The 16,032-nt window shown below is 35.6% G+C and overlaps 1 protein-coding gene across 1 annotated transcript in view; it reads right to left on the bottom strand.

Moving 5' to 3' along the window:
* LOC113239804 (glutamate receptor 1-like) overlaps positions 1-16,032 on the bottom strand; it is a 187,316-nt gene that overhangs the window by 65,499 nt on the left and 105,785 nt on the right. The window contains exon 2 of the mRNA XM_026476946.1: positions 5,176-5,325. Within this exon, the coding sequence (XP_026332731.1) occupies positions 5,176-5,272 (97 nt within the window). The 5' untranslated portion in view covers positions 5,273-5,325. The remainder of the gene's footprint in view (positions 1-5,175; positions 5,326-16,032) is intronic.

Raw genomic sequence — 16,032 nt, 5'->3', positions numbered from 1 at the left:
GTAACTTGTATTCCTTTACAATGTCCGAGCCTCCTCCTACATATACAAAAAAATATTTACACATAAAACGAATGCATAGATAAATAAAACAGCTTAAGTGTAAATTAATTTAATTACTTAATTAATAGGTATATACATATGTTATATGAAGATGTAATTAAGATTCTGTGCAGTAAGTAATAAATAATGTGTGAGAAATAAATAAACATTTCGAACCAAGAAAATAATAATAATAACAGTGACTCAATCTTATCATTTCGATTTTATGTCTTAACATCAATTAATTAAATTAGTCTTGACTATTACTATACAATGACATGTCAATACAGGCGACGGGATTTACCGTTACCCACGTGACATATAGGTTGTGGCGTAATGTTTAAAATACCCCAAGGTAGTTTCAAACGTCATTATAATTATTATTATAGGAAGTTGTGGTTTTTATTTGTATTCATTAGTTGTCTTAAAAATCAAATGTACCTATACATGAATTCAGAATAATTTTTAACATTATAACGTAAGTATATTATTAGAACAAAATTGCGACTAAAAATAAAAGGCACAGGTTTCTACAGTTATTATATAAAGTAATAACTCTGGCATCCTATTAATGTCGCCAGCTATTGAGGTCGCTGTCATTCATTCCTTTCTGTCAATTCCTCATTCTACTCATCTTAAACAAAGGACTCTGACAATGATTCCTCTGCGGACGATCGCCCCGTACTCTTACAAGTATGACTGACGTCAAGTCTATAATGTGGCATCATCCATTCATTGTCTAAGAAAGTATTCTAATTGAACCTAGCAAACATCTTTGCCTTATCAAAAAGGTAAATAAAACTCATACCGTTAGCCATAGCGGTAGGACAGCCTAATGTAAGTTCTAAAATAGAACAATATTTTTCTGTCGGTTACCCGTATCAAATTGGTTATTAATACAGTATTGGTTAATAGTCCAAAAGGGATCTTTGATTTGTATTAAAGCTATTCACTGTCTTTAACGAGAGATGATGATTTGACGTCTCTAGAACCCATTATCTCGATAATCCTATCAGCGATCCGGGAGATCACGTCATCAATCAGAGAAGGAGCTTTCACCACATAAATACCTACCGACACCGACATAGAATGTTTGAGAACCCTCTAGTTATCCGATTGTATAATAGGTATTTATTCAACAAACTGAACATGAATTCATGAGAAATGAAGGCAACGAGATTTGTTTATGAATTGTTTAAGAGTCCCAACAAACGAAATCTTCATCAGTAACGTTCAAATTATAGTACCATAAAGAAACTAATATTTTACTTACCTGTAAATAACAGGTACAATAAGTTATCTTCGCTTTCAGGTAATCCCAACTAATCTTCGAATTTAACCTTCCCAGTCTATATTTGATAGTAATTGTAATTTCCGCGAAGGATGTGTGTAAAGACCTAATAATAATAGTTCTATCCATTCAGAGCAATAGAGTTACAAAATATTAACTTTAAGTCGGCGAGATCTGAGTGGTTTTATTTACTCTCTAGCACATTGGATGAGACATTATTTTGAGCTTATTAGAAAAGGTATCTGTAGTCGGTTTTGTCTGCAGATTATTTTTCATTTCCATGTGATTTTCACTTTCAGTCCACTTTATACTATATTTAGTAGAGCTTTTATACCTCCATAAAAAGCTTAAAACTGTTAAATAATATAAGAACTAGTTAAGTATCTACCTATATAGAGTATTACAACAAGGCGTATTCGATAATAAGCATCGTTAGCATATATTCGTGAATAATAATTGTATGTAATAATAATAATTGTATGAATCTAATTAACCGCACACGTTGGGCACATGGAATAAAAGAAATATCCGGTTCTTAAAATTGTGTAGCCACTGCGATAGAACCTTAATAGGAAGGGTATGGGTATAGTAAGTTTTAGCAGCGTATATATGTGATCATCAATTTTGCGTGTTAGCTTTTAATTTTCCACTGATGATGGTACTGTAAATGTGGCTTTTTGTGTAAATGTGAACCTTTAGTGACTAAAACATTTTTCGTAACAATTTGTTAAATGAACGGGCACGAATAGGATGACATCGAACTCACGCGTTCTTCCATTATACATCGGGTGCTTTTAGTCGGAAACCTGAGCTCATTCGGCGGAAACAAGTGCACAAACGGTTGTTGTGAGAATTTGCGCCGTCGCTTCAAAAGTGTTTTGATCAACCTAGCGTGACTCGGCGTTATAAAAAGCATCGCTGCTCTTGCATTCAAATGAGACCGCTCCGACAAGTAAGCCACAAAGTAGAAATTTAATTTCTTGACCCGAGCTCATATCGCTGACTTCACGACAGCTCATTGCAGATGTTCACTTTAAATACCTCTATTTTCTATAATGAACTGTGCAGTAATAGGTTGAACTTTGTTGTGGTTTGTAGTTTGCGAATATGTGAAACAACGCTTTGATTGCGTAGTATATTATATAAAGGATAATGGTCGCAGTGATGAAAGGCTGTGTAGCTTTGAATGAAGCCACCCTAATATGAAGGATAAGGTTGACTAGAAAAGTGTAATCGATCAGATAGAATAATATTATTACATGACTCAAATATTTACTCGTATTTGTAATGCTTTTCATAGTGGTACCGTGCCATTTCTTCTAGGAATTGATTTCGAACCGCAATCTTAAAAGGTCCATTAGTTGCAACTACTCTAACAGATACATAATTCCAGGAAAGAACAATGGCGAACTGCCCAAATTTCTGTTTACATAATGCGTCTATTTATGAAAAATATGTAATTCCTGATCAAATTTGGTTTTGGGTTTACTATTCTGAGAAGTCAATAATTAAAGATATTCCAGTTTGATATTTTGGAGCTAATATTTTACATAAATTGAATAAAATATAGTCGGTGTATTACTAATATCAAAATCAACTGCCGAAGTCTTAAACATAGTTAATAGAAGCTGAATGGGTTTGTGATGTGATAAAAGGTACAGGACAATATTTTTTGTAAGGTATGGTCAAAAGGGATATAAATGTAATAATAATACATACCACGCCCTAGTTATTTTTTGCGAAACATGCCATTTATCCCCGAAAATGGGAACTTTTTTGTTACTTTCTCGCGTGGCATATTTGGAAAAGGAATTAACTGCTTTATTTCCTGTAATAAAGTAATTAGTATTAGATATTACTCTTATTGCAAATCAGTCAAATCAGTATTTTTGATATTACGTGAAATAACATAATGTGGGCGGACCTGTCTATGCACAGATATTGAAAACTCTTAGCGGTCAGAAGTCGCCAAACGTTAAGAAATTAGAAAGTAGGTTAAGTACTAATTATATCATATCATATATACTTATAACCAAGCTCATTATCATATACAAGAGGTTGATAGGAGGGTCACTATCTATAATCAAAACACATGTTGAAGATACGGAACTGCCCCCGAAGTGTATGAAATATACTATTACTACCAAAGTATGACACCAATATATGTACCAAAATATGACCTTTTGATTATATCATTAATTATAATTCAAATTACGTTTAATTTTATAATTAATATTGCTGCGCCCTTTAGGAGTCATATTGATTTGTATCAGTAAATTAAGACCTATGAATATATCAACATGAATGCAATAAATATTTTGACTTTGAATTTTGAAATATGTATTTAAAGAACGTAATGTTATAATATTAATGAAAGACAAAAATGATTACTGTTCGTTATCCTTAGAAGATAGACAAATGGTTTGCGTGGACTTTTTTGTAGATCTTTTGAAGACCTACAATTCTGTGATACATTAATTTAATGTCTTTTTTGGTTTAGTCAGCGTAAGATAATAACACAAAAAAAAAATTAACCTCCCCTCATTATTTTGGTTATTTTTTATAACTTACGACACTCCCACAACCAAGACGAATCTAATGACATCTCGTGATATGGAAATGGACATAAATACATACATACACTCGAAACACATAACCCTCCTTCTCGAGCAGTATATTTTTTCATTATTAAAAAAAACAATATGACGTTCTAATTAGGTGGTCAGATTAAAAGTCTTGTACGTACACTCATTACCTACTCGTATGCGTCTTCTAGAACAAATATATTTAAATCATAGTGTGATTATTTAAATGAAATATTATTTTTGTGATAATTCGTCTCCAAGCTGACGACGTTGTAGTTTCATTTTGTCTTTGTAGACATTAGCGAAATTCCATACATACGTGTTTGTTTGTTGTAAACGGATTAAACTGAATATCAATAAAGCCTTAATGGAGCTCATGCGAATGTTCATTGACGTTTATATTTTAATTTCATTTTCTGTTTATATTTAATTACGGATATTTTATATCGAAATAATGAGTTTCCAAAAAAATTATTCAAACACAAATATCAGTGAAAGACAATAGGTTTTCTTTTGGTTTAAAGACGATCTGTAATTAGATATTTACAAGCATTACTGAAAACATGCGAAATTATTTTAAAACGAATAAAATACGGATATAAATAGCTCTCGCTGTAAATGTGCCTCAGAAAGACATGTTGTGATATAAAAGGGCTATCTTTATTATATTCTCGAAATGGGGCTCGTAAAAAGTTAATATTTATGAGTTGTAGCAAACAAGACTTTGTACCGTAAAGCTATGGAAGGATTCACGTAAGCTATATCATAATGAGGCCACATTAAGACGTGATCATAATTTTGTTCCTTACTTTGTCTAATTTATTTAACAGGTAGTTAGAACCTTTACGGAGAGTACACGAAAGTAATCAAGGCATAAAATTATTAATTGTTAAAAACCTACGACTAAAAAAATTCAACACATCAACGTGTTTCTTTTTCGGACCACTGTTTCTATTTTGAACTAAAAGCTGATGCTGTTCATCGAAGTGAATGCATTTACTGTTAACATCATTTGCTAGTCATCGGAAGTTCACAGTACCGCTGTACCATTTCATATTTTTAAATTATATACCTATTTATTTTTATATAGATTTCTTTTCCTTTTAGAGGCTAATATGTAATGTATGTAAATCGTATGTCTGGAACCTCACGATTCAGGCTTGCCTAGTGTGAGGACCATGGTAAATTTGAAATTGTAATTATTGTAAACATGTTTTGTGAAATTATTTTTTTATTTTTTTACTTCACTGAAATACTTACTAAGTCTTGAAAGCTTGAAAGCATCTGCCGTGTTTATTATATCGACGAAAACTTGGAAGTCAAGGCGGCTTTTGTTCGGGGTGGAATGTTGTGCCATCGCGTACTTGAAGACGCTTTGAATTTCCACTGAGTTCTGATCAAAGACTACACCTGCAAAGAGAAAACTCACATTACAAAGGCGCTAAAGTTACTAGACACATACCCATCACATGAGATTTGAGAAAATTTCCTAAAAAGAAAGAACCCGTTGACAAGTGCCATAATGTAAAATTTAATCAGCATAAATTAAGGAAGTATTATCAACGGAATACTGTCCTACAATAAATAATTTTACCCACATTTCTTGGGGTACCGAAATAATGGATTCGTTACGAAAAACTGGATGCTATTGCTTTGAAGAGAATAAGATAATAAGTGGTAAAGAAACGTGGTTTTCTGTAACGACAAAAAAAAAGATAGTATTGAGTTGTGTGCCGTTGAGGCATTGGTGAATCTTTTGAAGGAAAATGCGGCTTTCCTTTATCACGGCGATATGACTATGGGGAAAACCATAGAACAGTAAATACAGTAAAAGGGCTTAGTGGGCGTGTCATATGTGCCACAAATATGTGGAGTTCCGCATAGTTGAGCTCAGTCTGCCATTTCCGCTTTGTACGTTATGGTCGTTTCAATTCTCAAGCGCAAAACCTCGAAAATCGTGGAAAAGGCTTTACTTTGCTACTTTGGAGTGAATATGTAATAGTCATACCTGTAATATTTATTTTTGGTGGTGGTGTTTTAGTATCGTTAAGTCTTATATAATTTAAGTTTAATTTTTTTAATTTTTTGCTTCCAAAAATATTACATGTTAGTCGACTATTTTGGAGAACAATAACAGGCTTAAATAGTTTTTTCAGCTATTGCCGCTAGATGGCAGCACATTGAATGAAATTTCAATATAAAATTCAAACTTCGTAATTTGCGTTAATAGGTATTGAACTTTCAACGAAATGCCCACTGGGTAAAATTTAAATTATGTTACATCCTTTTAAATTAGAAACTACGACCAATCATTATCCATATTTTATAGTGTTTAACATTATGATAGTATTAGCTTCTCATAGTAATTGAGGCTTAAAGCCCTTCCATTGTTTTTTCTTCCGAGGGGAACACAAATATGAGATAGTGTACATGTCGCGGTGGTGGGCTAGAATACTAATGATTAAATAAAACCTTGGTTGTCCATTGGTTTATGAATATGACTAGTGTGCGAGCGGCATTCACAATTTATTGTTTTTCGAGCATACGCGCTCTGGTACTATTCCGGATGGAATTTATAGCTTTAGTCTGGCCGGAGAAAAATATGGATTTATTGTCCGAGCTTTGCAACAAATCGTTATTGCTTTTAGGGTACCCGTGTATGGCACCCTATGTAATCGGATAATACATAACAATTTCAAATTGAGACTTATTTTAATAAACAGGTTAATAAATATTTCATTTTATTTTAAGTTATGAGAGAATAATGGGTCATAAACTTTTATTCGGTTTTCGACGTTGTTGTAATTTTAGAAAATTATTTTCGTATTGGTTAGGATTGTAAAACTTGTGTGAATAAACATTCACTCAAACACCTTTTCGTTTGACTGTTATATATAAATAGGTCAATGAGTTTAAAAAGTTGGCTTAGACACAGAATACCCTTGCAATCTAGCCTGGACTTCCTGTTTTCACTTTTATTTCAGACTGTTAAAGCCTCAGACGAGGAAAATACGTGGCTTACTTTTTATTGTAACGCGAATGGTATGGGGTGACAGAAACTTTCCTTATTTTTCACGTTCGCCACGACAGATGCCACTAATGCCTTGGGTCACTTTTTACAACCTTGTACAATTTTCAGATCTTACACCTCGCTTTCTCGAAAGTGCGTGTTCCGCTTCAAGCTTGCTACATTATTAATTTTGCCTAGAAGAGAAGTTTTATAATATTTTATTTTACAGTACCAAATAAATAATATTTCACTAAATCACAAAAGTTTTAATGAAATTATAGAGGTTCGGAAACCTCCTTTTCCTCATCCTCAAATAGCTATTAAAACATTAAAGTTTTATTCTTAAAGTAGGTAGGTAGGTAGTAGGTAGGGAGGTTATTAAGGTAGTAACCCCTTTTATTTGTCACGAATTGTTACCCCTCGTGACCCACAGACGCAAACAACTTGGCGATTAAAAACTTTCATGACATGTTTATAGACAAAGTAACATTTTTCTTTGAATAAAAGTTATTGAAACAGTGTGATTTTAAAACATTCCAACTGAATAATTGACAACTTTTATAAACTCACACACGGCGCTACGGCTAAAAAGTCGTTGAAAAACCAAATACAAAGGATACGACAACAAGCATAATGAAAAATTCGTGAGGTCCGCTGGTTCGTACCGTGGTTTACTTGGCATAGCGTCTGACACGGTTTGCTAGACGACGTCGGTTCGATCCGGCCGGATCGAAGGATTTTTTTCGACGCTGTCCTACAGCGTCAGAAGATATTTATGAAATCCAGTTTTGATAATGGGAAGTGACTTTGAATATCGGTTTTCAGACGGGAGTTCGTTCCATAGTTGTGCAGCCTTAATCGTAAAAGAGTTTTTGAAATACTCCGAGCGAGTGAAAGGTGGTTTCAGAAGGTTATCCATTTTTGACCTAAGTTGACGGTTGTTCGTTCCTTAAGGTAAGGTGGAGCACGAGGGTCATATAGAAAGTTATAGAGAAAACCGAGAACGTGCTCCTCACGGCGCAACTTGATGGGCAGCCACTGCAGCATTCTCCTATGTTCAGACACATGATTATTTTTTATTATTATCTTTAATAATAGTGCTAGTGTTTCCTACTAATTTCAACAAGAGTATGTACATACACCATTACCTACATACACCCAATGACTTCGATACCAGTCGGCACTATTTATTCAGCCACAGGCTCCCGCCAGCATGACTATCAAGCCATGAGAGCTTCCTTCGATATGTTTCTGCTACAGAAGGTAGTCCAACGGACGCGAGGTGCAGATTTTCATAAGCCAAACTCGCTACTCCTTTTGATTTTATCACTCTAACCGAGAGTCTTCACCCCACGTATGAGTTGCAGTGGTCAATATGGAAATCCGAGAACCATTTCAGGTCATAAACTGGGCGATGTAGAGTCAACATGATTGAAATGGGGATATATCAACCAGACTTAAAACCATTGTGTTGCATTGTCCCCTACACAAGGCATGTCTCATTTGCTCTCGTGCCCACAGTTTCCGACCAGCTGCACCTGCGAAGACCTGCTAAAGGCAACAGATAGCCCCTATCTGATAGAGATGGCTGCTTACTGGGCCCAAGGAATATAACACTGGTTTGGTATTTTATTACTTTTTGTTATTGTCTCAACAAAAATGAGAACTTCAATAAAACAGGAAGTTAATCCGGTTAAATGTATTTATTTTTGGTTTGATTCGCACACATTCACATTTATTTATGTATAATATACCCATACATATTAAATATTGATTCACATGCGTACTTATTGTTGTATAATTTTCAGTGAAATATAATTTCTTACAACTCATTGTATGAAATTCAGGTCAATAACTTTATTGTTACTTACTTCGCAGTATTCTGTGCTGGATTCGCTAAAGAAATTTCAACTGTTGTGGTTTCTTGTCAGAATACCATTTTTATTGTTCATGAGAGTATTTTATAAATAATATTCATTATGTTTAAGTTTTTATTGAGTTTCGCCGCTATGCTATTAAATATTGTTTGTAACGGTACTCCATTAGTTTGTTATAATTATTAAACAAAGATGAAAAAACGATAAGATGAAGAAGAGAATATTCGTCTTCATGAATCACTTCGATCCGTTTAGATTCGAACCAACTTCTTCCAGCGAACCGTGTCAGGCGCTATGGCAACTAAGCCATGGTACGAACCAACGGACCTCACGAATCTTTTTTCCCGTGTTTGTTCGTTATGTCTTTAATAATTATAATATTCGTTATGTTACAGTTTATCTGTATTTTGAGCTTTCGGACAATTTCGGACATTTTTATGTGATAATTATAACTTTCTATCATCTCGAAGTTACATAAACTATTTATGTATTCCACGTCTAACGAAGTATAATTACTTTGTCATAAGCAATAATATTCTCGTGAATGTGATCTGTTGGTATTTTATATTAAATATCGATTTCCAGAATCCTACGGACTCCTAAAAACTAGTTTTAATTAAGAACGGTCAGCAGCATTTCAAGCTAAATATTAACGGATCGTATTCCACTGCCCTGGAGGCAATATTTAAAAAAAAAATGTATATACCTTGATGTGCTGTTGACAGTACAATCAGAAATTTCTTTTTTTGGATTTTCGTTTTACAATAAATAGAATCGATGACCTATAAATGAATTGACAACCTTGGTGGCCCAAGGGTTTGCATTGCGGACGCTGGACGAAGAGGTCCGAGTTCGATTCCCGGTAGGACCTACTTGGGGAAATGAACTTTTCTAAATTGGTTTTGGTTTGGGTGTTCTATATAGTACCCCGGAGAGTGAATTCCGTTGGTCTTTTTTTATAATAATATTAAGTGACGGGACGAACAAGTCGTGCGCCTAATGGTAATTTATGGTAATGGTAATAGTCACTTATATCCTGCATTTTAATGCACATTAAATCCATCTTTACAGAGTTATATTGCAAAATATCTATCCTTATCTTTGACTGTAGTTTCGCCAAGCCATCCAGGCTGTGCATTTCCTCCATTCCCTTGAATCATCGGTATTCTACAGGATATATTACGGAGAGTGTGCGATGCGAGATTCCACCTTCCTCATTCCATCATCATGGGACTAGGCGTAGGCTGGGGTGCCACGCCTATGTCATCGATATTCCAAAGATTCACACGAAGCGTTTCGATTCCACATTTATATGGCGAACGGCTAACGTATGGAATTTCCTGCCTGCATTTCTTCCCCAAACGCCATAACTTGGGCCTTTTCAAGGTGAGAGTGAATAGGCATTATTTACGTGTGTATGTTGCATCGCCGCTTTCTATCAGGTAAGATGGTCGAATGCGCATTTATTTTCTTATAAAAAAAATACGCTTATCGTTTTTAGTATATCAACATTAATTCTTTTTTTTTAATTAAATGGACTTGCTCCTGACCACTACCTATCCCTGGAGCAAAGATAGGATCTACAATGGAGCTTGAGCTCGCTCAGAACATGCCTATTCAGTGGCATCTTATAGATATTCGGGTTGTATATGCTCGGAAACACACTCGCAAGCAGAGAATCCCATTCCTGGGCTGTGCGCATAATAAATTTTATTGACTTACATTATATTGTAGCTTGTTTGTCGCATAATTGTAAATTCTGGGCGAATGTTCCATGCCACGCACGCAACACGTGTGCTAACATTACGGGTTGACAGCGCAAATAATCGTGTGCATTGCGTAAAATAAAAGGCTGACTGCATTGACAACGCCCGATTAATTTAATTACAGCGCTAATTAATTACATATGTGTTGTCGCGCCGTGCCGAGGGCACAGTGCTTCCAGCGCAATTACTCTCGCATGCCACTTAAGGCAATGCGTTCGAAACCCGTAATGACCCATTGTTTCTGTGTCGCGATAAAGCCTTTGAAAACGGCTCTCCCGGATCTCCACTTACACAATCCATCCGCGCTTAACGCTACATAACATAATCTCGCATCGGCATAATACGTGAAGTACAAACAAACCCACTTATGCATGAAAGTCTATTACGAGGACGGATGATAAGCGACCCACTTAAAAACCTGCTTATACCATAATTTCCAATTTCCACGTGGATTTACTGGCGTCTATTACACGGGATGATGAAGGCTTTGTTCCTGTTACGGGTAAAGAATAATTTGGCAGGCATTACGCGGCGTGCGCGAGGTACTGAGGTACTTGAATCTGTTGTGCGCGGCGCTTCTTGAAGGCAATGGCGACGCCGCCTCGCCGCCTCTATGCCGCCGCGCCGCTCTGACATACGCCCCACATTTATTTACACCCCGCAGATTAATTCCACGTCATCCCACATATATCCTACGACGTTCTCAATCATACTATGCTACACAAAACAGCAATGAAAGATTTTGGCTGACAACTTTGTGTCGCCCTGCCGCAATCTTCTGATGACATCATATAGTTAACCCACTTCAAAAAAGGAGGAGGTTCTCAATTCGTCTGTATTTTTTTGTATATATGTTATTTACGCGATAACTTATTGGTGAACCGATATTAATGTTTTTCTTGTTGGAAAGAGGGTACTTCAGTATTGGTCCCATTTAAATTTGAAAAAAATATTCCACCTCTAAGGGGATAAATCAGGATTCTCGCGCTTTCCGGTAACCGATTTCAATAAAACTTGGCAAATAGATATAATTACACGAACTTTTAAGGTCGGTTGTTTTTTTAAAGAATAGTTATGATTATTTGGAAGTGTGTTTGGAGATCTAAGCAAGTTGTGACTACATAACGGTGTTGAAACAATTGATAATGTTTACTTTTTCTGTAACGAAACCTGATAATGTTACGATTAAAACCCTTCTAACAAAAAATAAATCGTTTCAAGAATTCTCTCTTCGCGTAGCTTAGGGTTGATATTGCAACTCTTAAGTACTTTTAAATAAGATCACCTTGATGAAAAGAAACGTTTGAAAGTTTCGCGCATCGCCCAACTCAGGATTAAATTGGTAACTCTGAAAGTAAGCAGGTACCTACGCTTAAGAGTAGAGAGCTTTAAACTTGATAATTGCAGTATTAAGTGTTTACAACATTTTTCTGCAAGTAATTAATGTATAATGTGAGTAGGCGAAGAGTATTACTAAGTGAACAAAGTTCTTGGTTCTTGGATTAAGTATTCCTCTAAAGAACTGTTAAGCTTGTAAGTAAAGGTTAATACGTTGCAGTATCTCAGGCGAGATTTACCTATAAATTCCCGTGTTAAATTAGTTTTGTCGGAAATATAAATGTTTTTGTTTTATCATTTAAAAATGCATACGATGGTATTTGATAATGTAAAGTCTTTGAATCAGGGAAATGTTTGTAAACTGGAGCGCAAACATTTCATTACATTTGTGTCTCTTTGTGATGCTGCACCATTGGAGCCGATTGTTTTTACTGTGGTTTAAAAAAAAAAAATTAAAAAGAAATAGTCGTTGCAGTTTCATGTTTTCAAATCAAAGTTCAGACAGCATGTTAAATCGACGAAACATATGCCCTGCGCTGGTAATGTTAGCGAATGTATTGGCTTTGGCATGGGACAAGGACGGTATCAGTCACAGGGTATAATCGTCACACGAGCCGGCTTGCTATTGTATATATATGTACAACTTACTATGTTCATTTTAGTGCTGAAATGAATAGAAAACACTTTCATTATTAATAAAGATATTATCCAAGACAGAAAATGTATAACGCATTGAGAAAACGTGTACCTAATATTGCAATTATCAACATTGTCCGTAACATTTGATGAGCTTTCATATGTAATTTCAACTATTTTTACTATTCTTTTCTGAACATGCGTTGAGTCCGGGTAGTGATCTCGTTAGTTTATCAGCTACCATATCTTCAGTCTTTATTAAAATTACAGAGATTTATTTGGCTTCCATTTTCTCTTTTACAAAATGAAAGCGCACATCTATATGTTTACTTTGACCATGATAACCTTCATTACGTGAAAGAGTAATTAATTGTACTTTGATTATCACAGCATATAATTAACTGCTCACGCGATGCGCTCATCCTACCGCAAAATGGCGGCTATTTGGTTTCGCGAATTAGAAAAGGATTCAGTTTAAATACAAGTTTTTATAAATAAAAATTATTATTCTGCATTGCTAAATAAATACCCTCCGCACTGCAACAAAAACATCTCAAATAAAATGCAGTAATACACCGCAAATCCTGCACTTAAAAAGCACTAATGTAAATATGATAATATTCCGTTTGAGTGGTTCTAACGTTTACCATGAAATTACTCCTTAAAGTATAGTTTATAAACATTTATATTCAGGGTAAACTTAAAAAACGCTGCTTACGGTATGTTTTCAATAAATAAGCCAAAAAATAAAAAAACCAGCCCAAACAATAACACACACGATCGTCGTGACGTATTTTTGAAGTTGTTTATTTTTTTTAAATGACAGACCCAGGCATTAAAAACTTTATGGTTTGCTAGAGTAGTTACCGAAATAGCAATTAATATTAGTTCTTTTACCTGTTATAACTTCGATATCCGATAAATCGGTATAAAATCATCACCGGCACCTCTAGGTGTGGTATGCGTCTACGGCTGCATGTATCGCGTGAGCGGCTAATTCCTCTTCCACTTTTTAGGGTATAATGCTGTTTGTATGGATGCGGTCCGAGAAATGTACTCAGCTTCAGTGCTAGACAAAGCTATAGTATTTTGCGGAGCGACGCCTCACCTCCAAAACTCTAGGCTCACGTCGAATTATCTCATGAACAATACATGACAAAAAAAGAAAAGGAATCACGCACGGAGAAAACGCGTGAAATTGTCATTGACATTAACACCAGGAGTTTGCATTCATGTCCAAATTCAACTATTTTTAAGAGCTAGGGCACCTTCAAATTAGACGTTCATAAAAGCACTGCAGCTATGCCACTTCTAATTTTCATACAATATTTAGAAGCGCAGTTGTAGCGCCACTGTCATGGCACGCACGAGGCACTTTTGTCACAATAAGTGAACTAAAAAACAAAAAAAAACATACAGTCGAATTGAGAACCTCCTCCTTTTTCAAGTCGGTTAAAAATTACTGAAGCGTTACGTTACATAGTCGCGCCCCTGTAGAGCTTGTATAAGTGTCTAATTTAAAGGGATCCTTAGAATTAACTCTGTTGGTTATGTTATTGGAAACTAATTAATAATGTCCCATTATTGTAAGAATGCTTAAGGGAAAACATTTGAGCTATAATGATAGATGAATTGCGAAAGTCGCGCGTTTAATTTGCACATAGTTTTCGTAGTGATTAGCACTGAACAACAAACACAATAGCTACGGTGAGTAGTATGGATAGAACAGCGCCGCGTGCGGTGAACGAGACCCGGCCTCGCCTGGCTGTGGTCGCATTCCATTAGACAGCACCCATAAACTCTGGCACCCCTCATACTAGCAGGCTTAAAGTGAAAACTTGAGCCCAACTTTAGCATATTACCGCATTTTAATTATAATTGTTTAATGGCGATCGAGGTGAAAAACCAGGACTTGCGTAGCTGAAACGAGAATAACACAACAAGAGAGATTAAGACAGTTTTAGAAGCAGCATAGCTTCTTGTGAAAGAGTTCGTCCGGGGAAGTACTGCCACCTTACCTATTTCTGCCGCCAGTTGAAGGTTACGTGTGCTGGTGAAATTACAGACACATGAGACCTGTCAACTTGTCTCTAGGTGACGGGCGCAGTGTGAGTGCTCCTCAGATCTTTGCGATTTAAAGCTCTGAGTGGCAGTGGAACTGTTATGGACAGGCGTGTCGCTTACCACCAGATGCAAGACTTGTTCGTCCCGTCACTTCGTGTTATAAAAGTTTCCTGGCAATGGTCACGGGGAACTTACTTTTAAGTTAGTATATTGGCACAAATACTTTAACCTCTATGTTAGTGCACTAAAAATTGCGACAAAACAAACAATAGTTGCAATATACAACAGCCAGAACAGGGAGATGCAAACGACGCTTGGTCGTATATGGAGGCCGTTCGTCATCCCATTAATTACGTTACGTTTTACGTCAGATTTCAAATGTTTTACTTTTAAAAAAATGTCAATATATAAAAAAAATTAGTAATATCAGCATTCAGTAAATAATCAATTGTGTGATCTTATAAGCTAAACATAAAGGAAAAATTTGAAATATAAAATTACTCGCAAAAGTCTTAAAAGTCTCTAATGAGCTGTTTAATGACAGACCGTTTAAATGCGGGAAGACTAAACGACGATGTCTGTGGTCGAGTGGCTTTCACACCGATTTTCATCGTGTCGCCATCTCTGAGGTTCCCGGATTCGATCCTCGGCCGAGTCAATTTTCTACATTGTTTCGGGCCTGGGTGTTTGTGGTACCGTCGTTGTTTCAAATTTCCATAACACAAATGCTTTAGTTACTTTGGTATCAGAGCAAGTTATGATGTCGTGTAATATTTATATTTTGGACTATTTGAAGAAACTTTATTATTTATAAAAGTTTGACGAATAAATAATTAAGGTCGGCGAACAAGTCACCAAATCTTCCATTATCTATTTTGTCCAATGTCATTAGTCACTGGTACTTTATTCGAAGTTTGTACATTAAACTAATTAAGGCTGTTTTCATAACCTGACAGTTCACGTCATAACCAGTACAAAGTACTCTCAGAAGTCGACGGCGAACATATTTGTAATGGCGTACGTAATATTTACAAACTGTGGCAAAACAAACATGAGACGCAACTTGCAAAGGGCAGCATTGTGCACGACGCTCAGTCGTGCTTGACTGCGGTCGAGTTCAATTAGACGGCGTCTGTAAACTCCGTTCTCATACATTATTATACACTTCCAGGTTTCATAGTGAAAACTTTTCCAACACCCAGTTAATTTTGAATATCACTATAAGATTCGGGTACCTCACCGAATTTTTGTCAACAGAATTATTGTTCAATATGGCTGCCGTACAAACTTTTTTGGCGGCAGATAAAAATTGCTCTAATTCGACTGAAATCGGCATGTAGCATTTCTATGGATGTTTGATAATAATTTATGGTCAAAATTTATGTTTCACCGTCTTTAAAATGGCTGCCGTACAAACTCTTTTGGC

This window comes from Hyposmocoma kahamanoa, unplaced genomic scaffold, assembly GCF_003589595.1.
Source record: "Hyposmocoma kahamanoa isolate Upper Pololo Valley unplaced genomic scaffold, ASM358959v1 100021, whole genome shotgun sequence".
Classification (NCBI taxonomy): Eukaryota; Metazoa; Arthropoda; class Insecta; order Lepidoptera; family Cosmopterigidae; genus Hyposmocoma; species Hyposmocoma kahamanoa.
Note: the sequence above shows the minus strand (reverse complement) of the source record. Positions and strands in the feature narration are given on the sequence as shown.